This window comes from Lathyrus oleraceus, chromosome 6 (assembly GCF_024323335.1).
Source record: "Lathyrus oleraceus cultivar Zhongwan6 chromosome 6, CAAS_Psat_ZW6_1.0, whole genome shotgun sequence".
NCBI lineage: Eukaryota > Viridiplantae > Streptophyta > Magnoliopsida > Fabales > Fabaceae > Lathyrus > Lathyrus oleraceus.
Genome location: NC_066584.1, coordinates 356311832 through 356333166, shown reverse-complemented (window position 1 = coordinate 356333166; position 21335 = coordinate 356311832). Strand labels below are relative to the sequence as shown.

The 21335-nt window shown below is 35.0% G+C and overlaps 1 protein-coding gene across 1 annotated transcript; it reads right to left on the bottom strand.

Annotated features, from left to right (window-relative positions):
- Nucleotides 1-543: 543 nt before the first annotated feature.
- Nucleotides 544-2868, bottom strand: LOC127095614 (uncharacterized). The gene is made up of 4 exons (XM_051034284.1): nucleotides 2514-2868; nucleotides 1774-2465; nucleotides 1122-1464; nucleotides 544-908 (listed from the first exon to the last, which is right to left on the bottom strand). The coding sequence occupies exons 1-4, from the start codon at nucleotides 2866-2868 to the stop codon at nucleotides 544-546; spliced, it is 1755 nt and encodes a 584-aa protein (XP_050890241.1).
- Nucleotides 2869-21335: the final 18467 nt, after the last annotated feature.

Genomic DNA, 21335 nt, shown 5'->3' with positions numbered 1-21335 from the left:
CAAGTTTACACACCTTTTGTTCATTTCCAGGAAGCAGGTAGCCTTCCGGTTGTTCCATGTAGATTTCCTCATCGAGATCTCCATTTAGGAACGCTGTTTTAACATCCATCTGATGGATTATAAGATCATTCAAAGATGCTAAGGCAAACAACAATCTAATAGTAGTTGTTCTTGCTACTGGTGCGTATGTGTCGAAGTAATCTATGCCTTCTTTCTGTCTAAATCCCTTTGCCACTAATCTGGCTTTATAAGTGTTTAGAGTACCATCGCTATGGTATTTCTTCTTAAACACCCACTTGCATCCAATGGGCCTTGATCCCTTAGGTAAGTCAACAAGTTCCCAAGTGTGGTTTGATACAATTGAATCCATTTCTTCTTGGATAGCATCTTTCCAAAAAGTGGAGTCCCTTGAAGTTATTGCTTCCTTATAAGTTTTTGGATCATCTTCCACTTGAAGAATAATCGGAATGCGTTGAACAAAGTTCTTACAATTTCCCTCAACAAGATAAAAGGAAATAGATTGAGAATCAATCTCATCTGGTCCTAGATTCCTTTTTTCCGAATTCTCTTGCTTATCCTAGGCTCGGGTTGTGGTTCAATGATTATAGGAGTGCCTTCAGTTTGTATTTCTACAATCCGAGAAGAGTTATCTTCATGAGATTCTTTATTAGTGGCCGACTCCGATCCTTTATCCTTTGTGATAAGGTTTTCAAAGAATTCTACATCCCGGGATTCAACAATTACATTAGATTCTAGATTTAAGAGTCTATATGCTTTACTGTGTTGTGCATATCCTACAAAAGCACATCTTATTCCTCGAGGGCCCAACTTGGTTCTTTTAGGGTCCATGTTTTTGTAGTATGCCACACACCCCCACACTTTAAAGTAACCGATATTTGGCGCTCTGCCTTTCCATGACTCATATGGAGATATACCAGTTTTCTTTAACGGAATTCTATTGATTATATGACAGGCGGACAATAATGCCTCACCCCACAAGTTAAGGGGTAATTTAGAATGCATCAACATGGCATTCATCATCTCTTGATATGTTCGATTCTTTCTTTCTGCCATGCCATTTTGTTGCGGTGTTCGTGGTGCCGAACATTCATGTATTATACCGTGCTCTTCACAGAATGCATCAAATTCAATTGAAAAATATTCGCCGCCCCTATCACTTCTAAGGACCTTTATACTTTTATTTAATTGATTTTCGACTTCTGCTTTATAAGTCTTAAAGGCATTAAATGCATCATCTTTATGCTTTAAGAGATATACATGAGTGTATCTAGAGGAATCGTCTATGAATGTAATAAAGTATCTATTCCCTCCACGTGTCAACATGCCATTAAATTCGCACAAATCTGAGTGCACAAGATCAAGTAATTTCGTTTTCCTTTCAACACTTTTGAAAGGCTTCTTAATCATTTTTGATTCAACACATAATTCACATTTTTTGAAATCCTTTATATTACATGAAATTAGTCCAGATTTAATTATTCTCTTCATAGAACTAATACCACAATGTGCTAATCTATTATGCCATAAAGAAACGGAATCAAGCATGTAAGCGGAATTAGAAATTTCATTAATAATATTATCATTAGTACATAGTTTGATCATTCCCTCTGCGGAATATCCTTTTCCAATGAATACACCATTACGGGTCAAAATAAGTTTGCCCGATTCATATACAGATTTAATACCCGGTTTTCCCAATAAATCCCCACTAACAAGATTCCTATTCATGTCTGGAACATGAAGCACATTTACAAGTGTAACTTTCTTTCCAGAAGTGAAGTTAAGTTCGACCGAACCGGTTCCAACAACTTTAGAGCGGACTTCATTTCCCATTTGTACCTCTTGTCCATCAATTGCTTCAGAATAGGTTTTGAATACAGCCTTGTCATAAGTAACATGCACTGTAGCACAAGTGTCATACCACCAACCTTGAACTTTTCCTTTGATTGCCATAATTTCGCTCACTGTAGCAATTGTGTCATCATCTGATCGAATTGCATTGATCTCATTTTTTGCTTTATTTTGTCTGCAATCTCGAGCATAGTGTCCAGGTTTACCGCATACGAAACATCCGTTCTTTGGACCTTTATGACCGCCAGAGTTCTTGAACTTGTTATGTTCTTTCTTTGGTCCAAGATGACTCTTTATGCCATCATGTCTCTTCTTTCCCTTGTTGGTCACAGCGTTTGTTTTGAAATGAGTAGGGGGTTCTGATTTCTCCCTCTCCTTCGATTCCTCCTCGATTCGAAGATGTTTCTGAATTTTCTCCAAGGAGAAGTCCTCGGAACTGTGCAACAATTTCTTTCGGTAGCCTTTCCATGAAGGTGGTAATTTTGCAATAATTGCACCGACTTGGAAGGTCTCAGGGATGTCTATTTTTACTGCCTTTATTTTATTGACCAGAACTTGCAATTCATGCACTTGGGGAAGAATGGGCTTAGAATCTAAGAATTTAAAATCGAAATATTTAGATATTAAGAACTTCTTCGTACCTTCCTCTTCAGCCTTGAACTTGAATTCTAGTGCCTTCCATATTTCTGTTGCCGATGGATTGTCTGTGTAGAGGTCGTAGAGACGATCAGATAAAGTATTCAGAATGTGTCCACGGCAAAGCAGTTCGTCCTCCTTGCGTTTCTTGCGCTCCTTCTTGAGTTCTTCCGAATCATTTTCTGTTGGTTCAGGTATTGGTTGTAGGTCGGGATCAAGAACATAGTGAACCTTCAGGGCAGTCAATAGGAATGTCATCTTGTCTTGCCATCTTGTGTAATTTGTTCCATCAAATCGATCTAACTTGACAAGATCCTGGTTCATCACTTTGATGCTTGAAACAACAGCGTCTGAAGCCATTATGTTACTAATACTTTTAAGATTGTTAGAAAATTCGGTAAAATTAAATGGATCCAGGACTGAATCGTGATTGAGAATCACTTTCCTTAAAAGTATTTCAAGCACTCTTTTATTATGTCTTAGAGTTGGAAAATGCAAGAACACTCAGGATAATGTCAGCCTTATTTCGAGTCTGCACAAGACAAGTGAAGAACCCGAAATGCAAGGAAGGTTTTCTGGAATTTGGAAGAGAAATTCGTTTTTAGTTCTTATGTTATTTTTCTGAATAGAATCATATATTTATAGGAGATATGGATGTTGTTTCAAAAGTTTGCAACCTTTGATGAAACAACACCATTTCACCATAAAACACAATGTTTCATATATGACACTATTTCATGAAAATATATGAAAATTGAATTCAAAATTCAAACAAAACAATAACTAAAAAATTGAATTCAAAGCATTAAATGCTATTTAACTCTTTTGTCATTTTGGAACTAATATTGCAAAACAATTTCCAACATTATGACTACTACAACTACTTTGGTTTCAAATTATGATGCTTTGATGAACTATTGTAGTTCATGTCAACTTTGTTTTCTTGTGATACATGCTACTCCATCTTGAAATGGTGTCCGCTGTTGGGTTAATGCCTGAATTTTGACGCCTTTGTTTCTATCGAAATTGCAGGTAGAAGGAAACAAAATTGGAGATGCTTGCAGGTGTAACTCGTCGTGCCCGAGCTTGATGTATGATCTCCCTTGATTTGTCCCCTAATGAGAAGGAGCCTTGTCTCAGCTTTAGAATATTGAAAATATGATTTCTTTTCAATGAATGTGCCTTAGATAATAATATTTGGAATGAACAATCACCACTTTCAATATAAAATTCTAATGTTCTGATCTTATTGTTGGAATACTTTGTTCCCTTGTAACTAAAAGCTTGGCAGATGGTGCCAAATTTAAGAATTCCATTGTCGGATATCTTTGTTCAGGGAATGGAAATGTAAATTAAAATGAAAGAATGGAAATGTAAGTTAAAATTTGAAATTTGAAATGCAAGTTAAAATTGAAATTGGAAATGTAAGTTTTGAATCATAAATATGTATTAATAAATATGTATTAATTGTGAATTTTGTTTTAATGTGTATTTGAAGCCATGATTTTAAGTTTGACTTAAAAAAAGAATGGAAACAAAATCATCATGTGATTAAAATGAAACTTTAAAATAGGATGTTAGAAACATTTGGAAAGGAAAATTATGGAAAGTCGAAGATTATGAATGGTTAAAAACATCTTAAAAGTGATTTGAAAATAATTATAAATGATTTGAAATGGTCTTTAATATGAACGATGGTTTGGAAACTTAAATGTTCAATTTAAATTGACATTTGCAAGATGGTTAAAGAAAGATTAAATGGGAGGAAATATCAATGGTTAATAAAGTCAAAGCATGACTCGAACCAAATGGGTCTATGAAAAGGATGGTTGACTTTGGTCAACTTTTTGACCAGAAAGTCAATAGTTGACCAAGGTCAACTGTGGGGCTTGAGTTAGGGTTTAAGCATGAAAGATCCAGATGCAATCTCCCAAGACCACGCAAGACCAAATTCTATTTTTAACAAGTTTTGAATCTATGAGATTGTATTGACATGAATGCATAATGCATATGAATGACATATGAATGAATACAGATAAATATTAAGTTATGGGGCAGATGAAAAGTGAAAAGGCGAGGGCAAATTTTTGGGATACAACATCTGCCCCTATTTGATCCGCTTAAACCTAAATGGACGAATTGCGAGAGATTTTCGAATATTTATAGCGGAGTATTCGTTACCTTTAGATTTATTGACTAAATCAAAAGTAAACCATACAAGTCAAGTCGCCACCGCACTTCTATTTCTTCAAAGGAAAGGTTAGAAAGCGAACAAAAACCGAGAAATTTTATCGAATCAAAAACTAATAAAAATGTCAGAGATCGGGGTAAGGGGGTTGGTTATGCAATGGGAAGGTGTTAAGCACCCAAAATATCCTAGGTACTCCTAGGGAGCCCTTTTCATACTTGTTGTAAGGTTGGTATTTTTGTAAAAATTTGTTTGTGCAAACATGATTGGGGAGATGGGAAGAGAATATACAAGTTATTTACAATTTGTGTTTGAATGGATAAACCCATTGCCTACGTACCATCTTAAAAAAAGATTAGGATCAAAACCTCGTAGTTCGGGGTAAAAATCTCAAAAAAAAGTTGGTGAATTAATTGGTCCAAAAGCCTTAAGGTCTTTTGTTATCCAAGGGAGAAAACTCAACCTAAAACCACATATCCACCATGTAAGGATAGCTTCAACATGCTAGTGAGGGGTTAACCCTATAATAAGCATGGAAGACTCATTGTCCATCACTAAGGATATAGGTGAGTATTACATCTGCCTCAAGGAGAACTTAAACCTAATAGCTAATGGTTATGAAAAGTTTTAATAAGAGGTGGCCATTGAAACCACAAAAACATTTGAATGGGTTATATTTACCAATGAAAAGTATTTACAAAGTATGGTCAAAGTTTGACTTAAAGATTCAATTAAAAATAAGTATTATGAAAAGAAGTTTGAAAATCAGAAGCATAATGCTTAGGTTTCTAATGTTTGAAAACAAGTGTTAATGTTTGCACAAAAGTTTTGGCTTGGGTTTGAGTGGAGGGAAGAAGAAGAATGGCTAAGTCCTAAGCATACAAGAGATGAAGGATAAGAAATAAGACCACAAATGAAGTTCCCTTCTTGAGATCATATTGATGATCCAAGTAGCTCTCATCCTTTGGAATAAGCAAGCAAATAAGTGTAAAATCAAGTAATCAATCAATCAAGCAAGCTCTTAGAAGATCCCCAATGGCTCGTAGATCTCTCTCTTTAAAAGCTCATGACAATGGTTCTTCACTTAGGCTCAATATTGGAATCCCTAGCACAAAAACACACACATCAAAAAGTTCTATCAAGCAAACAAGGAATAGACAAGAAGGAGTTTAGAAATTGGTCCTTTCAAAGTTCTCTTCAACCTTTATAGCATTCTAAAGGCCCAATGCCTAGTTGCTCTTTGACTTTTATAGCATTCTAAAGGCCCAATGCCTAGTTGCTCTTTGATTCCAATTTTGCATAGGGAAAATCCTAAAGTCTAAGTCCTTTTTGTCCATTTTGGCATTTGGTTCACAACAATCAAACAAAACAACAAGCACAAAAGTATATACACAATTATGTGCTCAAGTGAGCAAAAGGCAAATTGCATTAACATAAACATGTGCTCAAATGAGCAAAAGGGAAAAGCAAATAAATAATATGTACAAGAATAGTAAATTGCATAAATGTAAAGTGCAAGAATTAAATGTTAATGGTTAATGGTTAGTATTAGTGTGCCATAAGGCAATTTAGCGCAATGTTAAGCAATCATAATTGGACTTATGTAGAAGTCACAACTATCTGAGGCCGGTCAATAATAATGTAGGCAACAACACAAGTTAGAGATCTTGATTAGTGAAGCAAGCTCCTACAACTTGCCATGCCCAAAAGAAGATGAGAAATGATCTTGTATTGATTTAGGTTCTTTGCTTGATTAGGAAGCAACCTATCCTTAATGCAAAGTCATTCACTTGATCCATGATCAAGTTGAATTAGATTTGAATCAAGAAAGGTTAAACCTCCCATGTATCAAGGCTAACCACCAATCTTTAACTCATTGATCAGAAAAGAAAAAGAAGAAAAAGAAGAAGATGAATATTGAAGTACATTAATGGAAATGAAATGAAATAATCAACAAGCATTGACCAAAGATATATGAGATCAAGGTCAAACAATAGTAAACAGAAGCAAAATGAAGATTAGAAGTCAAGAAACAAATAAAATATTTTTGGGATATTTCAAAATTAAAATAATACTTGAATTAAAATAATAAAGAAAGGTCAAACTTCAAACTCACTTCAAAACAACTTTGAAAAGTCCAAGTGAATTATCCCAAGTTCAACAAGGTCAAACAAAGTTTGACAAAAAATTTCACCATTTTTAGAAGTCAGAAACTATTTTTAATCAATTAAAAATGCATAAAAATAACCTAATTGAATTAAAATCTCAAATAAATATCAAATCAATTAATAAATTGCTGAGAATATTTTTCATAGATCTATCATCATTCAAAGAGGTTGGAAAAATATTTTTGTAATTTTTGAATATCAGAAACTATTTAAAATGAATTAAAAATAAGCAGAAAAGAGAAAATTCATAAAAAATATCAAATGATAAAATAAAAAATATTAAAAATCATTTTTAAAAACTAGAAATTAAAAGAAGAAAAATGCAATTGGTCTCTCATTTTTTGGACCAATAATGAAGGAGATATGAATTTTTAAAATGAAATGGAATTAAAAGAAATAAAAGAAAATTATAATCAGAATTTAAAAATAACAAAAAAATGTGGAGCGTTGGATGCAGAGCTCATTAATTGAGCTGGCAAATCGCCTGGTCCACACATGCGCGCCTACCATGTTCCTTAGTCAATGCATCACACATGGCCTTTAAACAAGTCATAACATGGGACGAATCTGATTGAATCTGGAAAATGAAACACACGGCCATGATTGAATCTGGAGACTGGACGGTGTTGTACACCACCGTCTTCTCCGGCCAGCTTCCGGCGAAGGCAAAAATTGCAGAGAAATAAAAGTTTACCAAATGCCACGATCTAGGTACCAAACGAAAGCTAGGGTGATGTACATCACCCCTGTGCCAACCAAATCCACTCTAGATTCCTATTGAGAGAGAAATCAGAGGTTGAATTTCATGGAGTTCAACTGAAACTTGTTGGATTTTGAAAATTCAAAGCTCAAAAAGATTGCCTCTATGAAGAGGACTTCATACAACACAGCAACAACAAGAAACAAGCAATATATTACTGGATTCGAAGAAAATAAAAACTGAAGTAAACCTCTGATTTGCAGAGTTTGAGAGCACGATTTCTTGGTGATTAAGCTTGCAGTGTGATATATGGATTAATGTAAGCAAGGTTCAGGAACTTTAGATCCAAAAATCAATCAATGGAATTGAAGTTCAGATCTGAAAAAATTGAGAGAAAATGGTGAGTTCCTTTTGAGTGTGGTTGAGGGATTAATCGTGCAGCATGTAAGGCACCCTTAGGTTACTGAAATGAGGAGTATAAGGCACTTATTTATAGCAAAAGCATGGCTGAGTTCATGATCATTTCATGTGCATGGATGGAAAGGGCCTCCATGCATGGGCCTGTACAGGCGCATGGAGGTCCCAATTCCACTTGGATTTGCAAGTTAATCATCAACAGCTGTAAATTGGACGTGCAGATGGTGTATGTTTAGCTCATGCAATGCGAATTTAATGAGTTTCCAAAATTGTACCAATATGTTCATGCTTTCGAAAATGCCATATCCATAATCGAAACACAACCTTATGAGTAATGGTTGGAAAGCTTTTTGAATGAGGTTCATTTTTTATGTTGATCAAAACTTAATTTGAAACTTAGAAATTGGTGAAAAGTGATCATGAAGTGTAGGGTGCAAAACATGTACATGTGAAAATTTCAAAAATGGCCAAACTGTAAGCACTTCTGTTTCAATGGTGCAAGCTCCAAATGACAAAACCTTAAACATCAAAGTTGTATATCCTTTCAAGACAATCAATTTGGACTTCAATTTAGAATCATTTGGATTTTTTATGAAGAAGTTATGGGTGCTTGAAGTTGGACTTTTTCACATTTCAATGCCTTTGGTCCAAAATGACCTATAATGTTTTGCATTATCACATGTATTTCTTTTAGGATTTTGAAATTTTGTTCAACATAACAATTTAAGTAGACATCCTAAGATTTCCAATTCAATTGATTCCACCTCAAAATCATGAAAAATGAAGGAGTTATGTCCTTGGAAAGTTGACCTAAAATTAGGGTTTCAGTCAAAATGACCTATAATGTCTTGAAATGGATTATGACCTTCCAAGCTTCAAATCAATTTTTGATGAACATGAAAGTTATTCATATGGTTCGTAAGAACAGTTTTTCTCTTGGGGTCATCTCCATTTGACAAACACATTAAAAGTTAGGTCTCAGTGTACTTCAAAATAGTCAGATGAATTGACTCATTAACTTCTCAAGTCTACACCTCATATCTTGATGAAATGATGATTCACGAAACTCAAATAAGTTCAAATATTCATGAAATGATGAATGTAAGAACTTCCCTTGATTGCATTTGATCAAAGATTGAGGTTGCTTCATGAGCAAGGCACAGTTGGTACATAGATGAATTAGGGTTTCCTTGGGAAACAAACCTCAAACCCTTTGGTTTTCTTTGATCAAAATGATGAATTGAGATACTTGGGAGGCAATTTTGATGGATGAGATCCTTGGGGAACCATTGCCATGCTTGCTTTCATCTCCTTCTAGCCCTATCAATGAGCATAAAATCTCCTAGAAGCTTTGGATCTTGTGACTGCTTAAGCTACAAACAAAAGATGTTAGTGACATATTTTTGTGCTTTTGGTTAGTGAATAAAACTGAGAAAATCTGTAATATACAATTCAAGCATGCTTGGTGATCTCAAACCAACTCTCAAAAGTTCCCACCCAAAGGTAAGGAGCCAAGATGCTATGATCCTTGAGGCAAGATGCAAATGCAATGTTATGATGCCATGAGGGATCTTAGGGTCAAAATCAGGGTCTTACAGATGCCCCTATTTAAGGTCATTCTAGCCGGAGAAGTGAAGGTTAAAATCTTCGTCTCGACGAGGTAGAATGGGCTTAAATAATAACAAAGAGACGAATTTTGGTCCCTAAGAGACCTCATGATGCAAATTTATGTATGCAAAAAGGGTAATACTTTATGGGGATAAGAAAGGGAATAAAATGCCTGAGCAGGTCACGACTTAAGACTTGCTGAGAGACACGAGAGGAATTCCATGAAAATAAATCAATGGAAGGACTCGAGCTGACTCAAAGATGCATGTATTGGGGAATATGCCAATACAATAAAAACTATCCCTAAGGGATACCTCAGATAAAAATCCGGACTTAGGTGGGGAAAATCCACTAAGGGACCTCGCTGGGAAATGTCCAAACAAGACGAAACTGAGGAAACAACAGGATGAGGTATTACCGGTTACAGGGTAATAAGCTCAAGGAGACACGTGCTCAAAACACCGGTATGAGGGTGAGAGAACATCACACCGAAAGAGAATGAATATCTAAGACCGGTATAAGGGTGAGAGATATTAAACATCCAAAATCATCTGAGGAAGGCCTAAAAGGGTGTATTTCAACTCAGGAAAATCTGACTCCACAGGGGACAAAAAGGCATAGTAGGGAGCAAAAAAGGAAGGAACACCAGGGATACCGGTTAATGAGCAAAGTTCTCTTCAACCTTTATAGCATTCTAAAGGTCCAATGCCTAGTTGCTCTTTGACTTTTATAGCACTCTAAAGGCCCAATGCCTAGTTGCTCTTTGATTCCAATTTTGCATAGGGAAAATCCTAAAGTGTAAGTCCTTTTTGTCCATTTTGGCATTTGGTTCACAACAATCAAACAAAACAACAAGCACAAAATTATATACACAATTATGTGCTCAAGTGAGCAAAAGGCAAATTGCATTAACATAAACATGTGCTCAAATGAGCAAAAGGGAAAAGGAAATGAATAATATGTACCAGAATAGTAAATTTCATAAATGTAAAGTGCAAGAATTAAATGTTAATGGTTAATGGTTAGTATTAGTGTGCCATAAGGCAATTTAGCACAATGTTAAGCAATCGTAATTGGACTTATGTAGAAGTCGCAACTATCTGAGGCCGGTCAATAATAATGTAGGCAACAACACAAGTTAGAGATCTTGATTTGTGAAGCAAGCTCCTACAACTTGCCATGCCAAAAAGAAGATGAGAAATGATCTTGTATTGATTTAGGTTCTTTGCTTGATTAGGAAGCAACCTATCCTTAATGCAAAGCCATTCACTTGATCCATGATCAATTTGAATTAGATTTGAATCAAGAAAGGTTAAACCTCCCATGTATCAAGGCTAACCACCAATCTTTAACTCATTGATCAGAAATGAAAAAGAAGAAGAAGAAGAAGATGAATATTGAAGTACATTAATGGAAATGAAATGAAATAATCAACAAGCATTGACCAAAGATATATGAGATCAAGGTCAAACAATAGTAAACAGAAGCAAAATGAAGATTAGAAGTCAAGAAACAAATAAAATATTTTTGGGATTTTTCAAAATTAAAATAATAAAGAAAGGTCAAACTTCAAACTCACTTCAAAACAACTTTGAAAAGTCCAAGTGAATCATCCCAAGTTCAACAAGGTCAAATAAAGTTTGACAAAAAATTTCACCATTTTTAGAAGTCAGAAACTATTTTTAATCAATTAAAAATGCATATAAATAACCTAATTGAATTAAAATCTCAAATAAATTTCAAATCAATTAATAAATTGATGAGAATATTTTTCATAGATCTATCATCATTCAAAGAGGTTGGAAAAATATTTTTGTAATTTTTGAATATCAGAAACTATTTAAAATGAATTAAAAATAAGCAGAAAAGAGAAAATTCATAAAAAATATCAAATGATAAAATAAAAAATATGAAAAATCATTTTTAAAAACTAGAAATTAAAAGAAGAAAAATGCAATTGGTCTCACATTTTTTGGACCAATAATGAAGGAGATATGAATGTTTAAAATGAAATGGAATTAAAAGAAATAAAAGAAAATTATAATCAGAATTTAAAAATAACAAAAAAATGTGGAGCGTTGGATGCAGAGCTCATTAATTGAGCTGGCAAATCGCCTGGTCCACACATGCGCGCCTACCATGTTCCTTAGTCAATGCATCACACATGGCCTTTAAACAAGTCATAACATGGGACGAATCTGATTGAATCTGGAAAATGAAACACACGGCCATGATTGAATCTGGAGACTGGACGGTGGTGTACACCACCGTCTTCTCCGGCCAGCTTCCGGCGAAGGCAAAAATTGCAGAGAAATAAAAGTTTACCAAATGCCACGATCTAGGTACCAAACGAAAGCTAGGGTGATGTACATCACCCCTGTGCCAACCAAATCCACTCTAGATTCCTATTGAGAGAGAAATCAGAGGTTGAATTTCATGGAGTTCAACTGAAACTTGTTGGATTTTGAAAATTCAAAGCTCAAAAAGATTGCCTCTATGAAGAGGACTTCATACAACACAGCAACAACAAGAAACAAGCAATATATTACTGGATTCGAAGAAAATAAAACTGAAGTAAACCTCTGATTTGCAGAGTTTGAGAGCATGATTTCTTGGTGATTAAGCTTGCAGTGTGATATATGGATTAATGTAAGCAAGGTTCAGGAACTTTAGATCCAAAAATCAATCAATGGAATTGAAGTTCAGATCTGAAAAAATTGAGAGAAAATGGTGAGTTCCTTTTGAGTGTGGTTGAGGGATTAATCGTGCAGCATGTAAGGCGCCCTTAGGTTACTGAAATGAGGAGCATAAGGCACTTATTTATAGCAAAAGCATGGCTGAGTTCATGATCATTTCATGTGCATGGATGGAAAGGGCCTCCATGCATGGGCCTGTACAGGCGCATGGAGGTCCCAATTCCACTTGGATTTGCAAGTTAATCATCAACAGCTGTAAATTGGACGTGCAGATGGTGTATGTTTAGCTCATGCAATGCGAATTTAATGAGTTTCCAAAATTGTACCAATATGTTCATGCTTTCGAAAATGCCATATCCATAATCGAAACACAACCTTATGAGTAATGGTTGGAAAGCTTTTTGAATGAGGTTCATTTTTTATGTTGATCAAAACTTAATTTGAAACTTAGAAATTGGTGAAAAGTGATCATGAAGTGTAGGGTGCAAAACATGTACATGTGAAAATTTCAAAAATGGCCAAACTTTAAGCACTTCTGTTTCAATGGTGCAAGCTCCAAATGACAAAACCTTCAACATCAAAGTTGTATATCCTTTCAAGACAATCAATTTGGACTTCAATTTAGAATCATTTGGATTTTTGATGAAGAAGTTATGGGTGCTTGAAGTTGGACTTTTTCACATTTCAATGCCTTTGGTCCAAAATGACCTATAATGTTTTGCATTATCACATGTATTTCTTTTAGGATTTTGAAATTTTGTTCAACATAACAATTTAAGTAGACATCCTAAGATTTCCAATTCAATTGATTCCACCTCAAAATCATGAAAATGGAGGAGTTATGTCCTTGGAAAGTTGACCTAAAATTAGGGTTTCAGTCAAAATGACCTATAATGTCTTGAAATGGATTATGACCTTCCAAGCTTCAAATCAATTTTTGATGAACATGAAAGTTATTCATATGGTTCGTAAGAACATTTTTTCTCTTGGGGTCATCTCCATTTGACAAACACATTAAAAGTTAGGTCTCAGGGTACTTCAAAATAGTCAGATGAATTGACTCATCAACTTCTCAAGTCTACACCTCATATCTTGATGAATTTATGATTGAGGAAACTCAAATAAGTTCAAATATTCATGAAATGATGAATGTAAGAACTTCCCTTGATTTCATTTGATCAAAGATTGAGGTTGCTTCATGAGCAAGGCACAGTTGGTACATAGATGAATTAGGGTTTCCTTGGGAAACAAACCTCAAACCCTTTGGTTTTCTTTGATCAAAACGATGAATTGAGATACTTGGGAGGCATATTTGATGGATGAGATCCTTGGGGAACCATTGCCATGCTTGCTTTCATCTCCTTCTAGCCCTATCAATGAGCATAGAATCTCCTAGAAGCTTTGGATCTTGAGACTGCTTAAGCTACAAACAAAAGATGTTAGTGACATATTTTTGTGCTTTTGGTTAGTGAATAAAAATGAGAAAATCTGTAATATACAATTCAAGCATGCTTGGTGATCTCAAACTAACTCTCAAAAGTTCCCACGCAAAGGTAAGGAGCCAAGATGCTATGATCCTTGAGGCAAGATGCAAATGCAATGTTATGATGCCATGAGGGATCTTAGGGTCAAAATCAGGGTCTTACAGATGCCCCTATTTAAGGTCATTCTAGCAGGAGAAGTGAAGGTTAAAATCTTCGTCTAGACGAGGTAGAATGGGCTTAAATAATAACAAAGAGACGAATTTTGGTCCCTAAGAGACCTCATGATGCAAATGTATGTATGCAAAAAGGGTAATACTTTATGGGGATAAGAAAGGGAATAAAATGCCTGAGCAGGTCACGACTTAAGACTTGCTGAGAGACACGAGAGGAATTCCATGAAAATAAATCAATGGAAGGACTCGAGCTGACTCAAAGATGCATGTATTGGGGAATATGCCAATACAACAAAAACTATCCCTAAGGGATACCTCAGATGAAAATCCAGACTCAGGTGGGGAAAATCCACTAAGGGACCTCGCTGGGAAATGTCCAAACAAGACAAAACTGAGGAAACAACAGGATGAGGTATTACCGGTTACTGGGTAATAAGCTCAAGGAGACACGTGCTCAAAACACCGGTATGAGGGTGAGAGAACAGCACACTGAGAGAGAATGAATATCTAAGACCGGTATAAGGGTGAGAGAATTAAACATCCAAAATCATCTGAGGAAGACCTAAAAGGGTGTATTTCAACTCAGGAAAATCTGACTCCACAGGGGACAAAAAGGCATAGTAGGGAGCAAAAAAGGAAGGAACACCAGGGATACCGGTTAATGAGCAAAGTTCTCTTCAACCTTTATAGCATTCTAAAGGCCCAATGCCTAGTTGCTCTTTGACTTTTATAGCACTCTAAAGGCCCAATGCCTAGTTGCTCTTTGATTCCAATTTTGCATAGGGAAAGTCTTAAAGTCTAAGTCCTTTTTGTCCATTTTGGCATTTGGTTCACAATAATCAAACAAAACAACAAGCACAAAAGTATATACACAATTATGTGCTCAAGTGAGCAAAAGGCAAATTGCATTAACATAAACATGTGCTCAAATGAGCAAAAGGGAAAATGAAATGAATAATATGTACAAGAATAGTAAATTGCATAAATGTAAAGTGCAAGAATTAAATGTTAATGGTTAATGGTTAGTATTAGTGTGCCATAAGGCAATTTAGCGCAATGTTAAGCAATCGTAATTGGACTTATGTAGAAGTCACAACTATCTGAAGCCGGTCAATAATAATGTAGGCAACAACACAAGTTAGAGATCTTGATTAGTGAAGCAAGCTCCTACAACTTGCCATGCCAAAAAGAAGATGAGAAATGATCTTGTATTGATTTAGGTTCTTTGCTTGATTAGGAAGAAACCTATCCTTAATGCAAAGCCATTCACTTGATCCATGATAAAGTTGAATTAGATTTGAATCAAGAAAGGTTAAACCTCCCATGTATCAAGGCTAACCACCAATCTTTAACTCATTGATCAGAAAAAGAAAAAGAAGAAGAAGAAGATGAATATTGAAGTACATTAATGGAAATGAAATGAAATAATCAACAAGCATTGACCAAAGATATATGAGATCAAGGTCAAACAATAGTAAACAGAAGCAAAATGAAGATTAGAAGTCAAGAAACAAATAAAATATTTTTGGGATTTTTCAAAATTAAAATAATACTTGAATTAAAATAATAAAGAAAGGTCAAACTTCAAACTCACTTCAAAATAACTTTGAAAAGTCCAAGTGAATTATCCCAAGTTCAACAAGGTCAAACAAAGTTTGACAAAAAATTTCACCATTTTTAGAAGTCAGAAACTATTTTTAATCAATTAAAAATGCATAAAAATAACCTAATTGAATTAAAATCTCAAATAAATTTCAAATCAATTAATAAATTGATGAGAATATTTTTCATAGGTCTATCATCATTCAAAGAGGTTGGAAAAATATTTTTGTAATTTTTGAATATCAGAAACTATTTAAAATGAATTAAAAATAAGCAGAAAAGAGAAAATTCATAAAAATATCAAATGATAAAATAAAAAATATGAAAAATCATTTTTAAAAACTAGAAATTAAAAGAAGAAAAATGCAATTGGTCTCACATTTTTTGGACCAATAATGAAGGAGATATGAATGTTTAAAATGAAATAGAATTAAAAGAAATAAAAGAAAATTATAATCAGAATTTAAAAATAACAAAAAAATGTGGAGCGTTGGATGCATAGCTCATTAATTGAGCTGGCAAATCGCCTGGTCCACACATGCGCGCCTACCATGTTCCTTAGTCAATGCATCACACATGGCCTTTAAACAAGTCATAACATGGGACGAATCTGATTGAATCTGGAAAATGAAACACACGGCCATGATTGAATCTGGAGACTGGACGGTGGTGTACACCACCGTCTTCTCCGGCCAGCTTCCGGCGAAGGCAAAAATTGCAAAGAAATAAAAGTTTACCAAATGCCACGATCTAGGTACCAAACGAAAGCTAGGGTGATGTACATCACCCCTGTGCCAACCAAATCCACACTAGATTCCTATTGAGAGAGAAATCAGAGGTTGAATTTCATGGAGTACAACTGAAACTTGTTGGATTTTGAAAATTTAAAGCTCAAAAAGATTGCCTCTATGAAGAGGACTTCATACAACACAGCAACAACAAGAAACAAGCAATATATTACTGGATTCGAAGAAAATAAAAACTGAAGTAAACCTCTGATTTGCAGAGTTTGAGAGCACGATTTCTTGGTGATTAAGCTTGCAGTGTGATCTATGGATTAATGTAAGCAAGGTTCAGGAACTTTAGATCCAAAAATCAATCAATGGAATTGAAGTTCAGATCTGAAAAAATTGAGAGAAAATGGTGAGTTCCTTTTGAGTGTGGTTGAGGGATTAATCGTGCAGCATGTAAGGCGCCCTTAGGTTACTGAAATGAGGAGCATAAGGCACTTATTTATAGCAAAAGCATGGCTGAGTTCATGATCATTTTATGTGCATGGATGGAAAGGGCCTCCATGCATGGGCCTGTACAGGCGCATGTAGGTCCCAATTCCACTTGGATTTGCAAGTTAATCATCAACATCTGTAAATTGGACGTGCAGATGGTGTATGTTTAGCTCATGCAATGCGAATTTAATGAGTTTCCAAAATTGTACCAATATGTTCATGCTTTCGAAAATGCCATATCCATAATCGAAACACAACCTTATGAGTAATGGTTGGAAAGCTTTTTGAATGAGGTTCATTTTTTATGTTGATCAAAACTTAATTTGAAACTTAGAAATTGGTGAAAAGTGATCATGAAGTGTAGGGTGCAAAACATGTACATGTGAAAATTTCAAAAATGGCCAAACTGTAAGCACTTCTGTTTTAATGGTGCAAGCTCCAAATGACAAAACCTTAAACATCAAAGTTGTATATCCTTTCAAGACAATCAATTTGGACTTCAATTTAGAATCATTTGGATTTTTTATGAAGAAGTTATGGGTGCTTGAAGTTGGACTTTTTCACATTTCAATGCCTTTGGTCCAAAATGACCTATAATGTTTTGCATTATCACATGTATTTCTTTTAGGATTTTGAAATTTTGTTCAACATAACAATTTAAGTAGACATCCTAAGATTTCCAATTCAATTGATTCCACCTCAAAATCATGAAAAATGAAGGAGTTATGTCCTTGGAAAGTTGACCTAAAATTAGGGTTTCAGTCAAAATGACCTATAATGTCTTGAAATGGATTATGACCTTCCAAGCTTCAAATCAATTTTTGATGAACATGAAAGTTATTCATATGGTTCGTAAGAACTTTTTTCTCTTGGGGTCATCTCCATTTGACAAACACATTAAAAGTTAGGTCTCAGTGTACTTCAAAATAGTCAGATGAATTGACTCATTAACTTCTCAAGTCTACACCTCATATCTTGATGAACTGATGATTCACGAAACTCAAATAAGTTCAAATATTCATGAAATGATGAATGTAAGAACTTCCCTTGATTGCATTTGATCAAAGATTGAGGTTGCTTCATGAGCAAGGCACAGTTGGTACATAGATGAATTAGGGTTTCCTTGGGAAACAAACCTCAAACCCTTTGGTTTTCTTTGATCAAAATGATGAATTGAGATACTTGGGAGGCATATTTGATGGATGAGATCCTTGGGGAACCATTGCCATGCTTGCTTTCATCTCCTTCTAGCCCTATCAATGAGCATAGAATCTCCTAGAAGCTTTGGATCTTGTGACTGCTTAAGCTACAAACAAAAGATGTTAGTGACATATTTTTGTGCTTTTGGTTAGTGAATAAAAATGAGAAAATCTGTAATATACAATTCAAGCATGCTTGGTGATCTCAAACCAACTCTCAAAAGTTCCCACCCAAAGGTAAGGAGCCAAGATGCTATGATCCTTGAGGCAAGATGCAAATGCAATGTTATGATGCCATGAGGGATCTTAGGGTTAAAATCAGGGTCTCACAGATGCCCCTATTTAAGGTCATTCTAGCCGGAGAAGTGAAGGTTAAAATCTTCGTCTCGACGAGGTAGAATGGGCTTAAATAATAACAAAGAGACGAATTTTGGTCCCTAAGAGACCTCATGATACAAATTTATGTATGCAAAAAGGGTAATACTTTATCGGGATAAGAAAGGGAATAAAATGCCTGAGCAGGTCACGACTTAAGACTTGCTGAGAGACACGAGAGGAATTCCATGAAAATAAATCAATGGAAGGACTCGAGCTGACTCAAAGATGCATGTATTGGGGAATATGCCAATACAATAAAAACTATCCCTAAGGGATACCTCAGATGAAAATCCGGACTTAGGTGGGGAAAATCCACTAAGGGACCTCGCTGGGAAATGTCCAAACAAGACGAAACTGAGGAAACAACAGGATGAGGTATTACCGGTTACTGGGTAATAAGCTCAAGGAGACACGTGCTCAAAACACCGGTATGAGGGTGAGAGAACATCACACTGAGAGAGAATGAATATCTAAGACCGGTATAAGGGTGAGAGATATTAAACATCCAAAATCATCTGAGGAAGGCCTAAAAGGGTGTATTTCAACTCAGGAAAATCTGACTCCACAGGGGACAAAAAGGCATAGTAGGGAGCAAAAAAGGAAGGAACACCAGGGATACCGGTTAATGAGCAAAGTTCTCTTCAACCTTTATAGCATTCTAAAGGCCCAATGCCTAGTTGCTCTTTGACTTTTATAGCACTCTAAAGGCCCAATGCCTAGTTGCTCTTTGATTCCAATTTTGCATAGGGAAAGTCCTAAAGTGTAAGTCCTTTTTGTCCATTTTGGCATTTGGTTCACAACAATCAAACAAAACAACAAGCACAAAAGTATATACACAATTATGTGCTCAAGTGAGCAAAAGGCAAATTGCATTAACATAAACATGTGCTCAAATGAGCAAAAGGGAAAAGGAAATGAATAATATGTACAAGAATAGTAAATTGCATAAATGTAAAGTGCAAGAATTAAATGTTAATGGTTAATGGTTAGTATTAGTGTGCCATAAGGCAATTTAGCACAATGTTAAGCAATCGTAATTGGACTTATGTAGAAGTCACAACTATCTGAGGCCGGTCAATAATAATGTAGGCAACAACACAAGTTAGAGATCTTGATTAGTGAAGCAAGCTCCTACAACTTGCCATGCCAAAAAGAAGATGAGAAATGATCTTGTATTGATTTAGGTTCTTTGCTTGATTGGGAAGCAACCTATCCTTAATGCAAAGCCATTCACTTGATCCATGATCAATTTGAATTAGATTTGAATCAAGAAAGGTTAAACCTCCCATGTATCAAGGCTAACCACCAATCTTTAACTCATTGATCAGAAAAGAAAAAGAAGAAGAAGAAGAAGATGAATATTGAAGTACATTAATGGAAATGAAATGAAATAATCAACAAGCATTGACCAAAGATATATGAGATCAAGGTCAAACAATAGTAAACAGAAGCAAAATGAAGATTAGAAGTCAAGAAACAAATAAAATATTTTTGGGATTTTTCAAAATTAAAATAATAAAGAAAGGTCAAACTTCAAACTCACTTCAAAACAACTTTGAAAAGTCCAAGTGAATTATCCCAAGTTCAACAAGGTCAAACAAAGTTTGACAAAAAATTTCACCATTTTTAGAAGTCAGAAACTATTTTTAATCAATTAAAAATGCATAAAAATAACCTAATTGAATTAAAATCTCAAATAAATTTCAAATCAATTAATAAATTGATGAGAATATTTTTCATAGATCTATCTTCATTCAAAGAGGTTGGAAAAATATTTTTGTAATTTTTGAATATCAGAAACTATTTAAAATGAATTAAAAACAAGCAGAAAAGAGAAAATTCATAAAAAATATCAAATGATAAAATAAAAAATATGAAAAATCATTTTTAAAAACTAGAAATTAAAAGAAGAAAAATGCAATTGGTCTCACATTTTTTGGACCAATAATGAAGGAGATATGAATGTTTAAAATGAAATGGAATTAAAAGAAATAAAAGAAAATTATAATCAGAATTTAAAAATAACAAAAAAATGTGGAGCGTTGGATGCAGAGCTCATTAATTGAGCTGGCAAATCGCCTGGTCCACACATGCGCGCCTACCATGTTCCTTAGTCAATGCATCACACATGGCCTTTAAACAAGTCATAACATGGGACGAATCTGATTGAATATGGAAATGAAACACACGGCCATGATTGAATCTGGAGACTGGACGGTGGTGTACACCACCGTCTTCTCCGGCCAGCTTCCGGCGAAGGCAAAAATTGCAGAGAAATAAAAGTTTACCAAATGCCACGATCTAGGTACCAAACGAAAGCTAGGGTGATGTACATCACCCCTGTGCCAACCAAATCCACTCTAGATTCCTATTGAGAGAGAAATCAGAGGTTGAATTTCATGGAGTTCAACTGAAACTTGTTGGATTTTGAAAATTCAAAGCTCAAAAAGATTGCCTCTATGAAGAGGACTTCATACAACACAGCAACAACAAGAAACAAGCAATATATTACTGGATTCGAAGAAAATAAAAACTGAAGTAAACCTCTGATTTGCAGAGTTTGAGAGCATGATTTCTTGGTGATTAAGCTTGCAGTGTGATATATGGATTAATGTAAGCAAGGTTCAGGAACTTTAGATCCAAAAATCAATCAATGGAATTGAAGTTCAGATCTGAAAAAATTGAGAGAAAATGGTGAGTTCCTTTTGAGTGTGGTTGAGGGATTAATCGTGCAGCATGTAAGGCGCCCTTAGGTTACTGAAATGAGGAGCATAAGGCACTTATTTATAGCAAAAGCATGGCTGAGTTCATGATCATTTCATGTGCATGGATGGAAAGGGCCTCCATGCATGGGCCTGTACAGGCGCATGGAGGTCCCAATTCCACTTGGATTTGCAAGTTAATCATCAACAGCTGTAAATTGGACGTGCAGATGGTGTATGTTTAGCTCATGCAATGCGAATTTAATGAGTTTCCAAAATTGTACCA

Coding starts and splice junctions, on each gene's coding strand:
- LOC127095614 (XM_051034284.1), bottom strand. CDS start 2,868: ATGGCTTCAGACGCTGTTGTTTCAAGCATCAAAGTGATGAACCAGGAT. Junction 2,466..2,513: donor GTTCAAGGCTGAAGAGGAAG/GTACGAAGAAGT, acceptor TTAAATTCTTAG/ATTCTAAGCCCATTCTTCCC. Junction 1,465..1,773: donor CTGGAAAGAAAGTTACACTT/GTAAATGTGCTT, acceptor TGTAATATAAAG/GATTTCAAAAAATGTGAATT.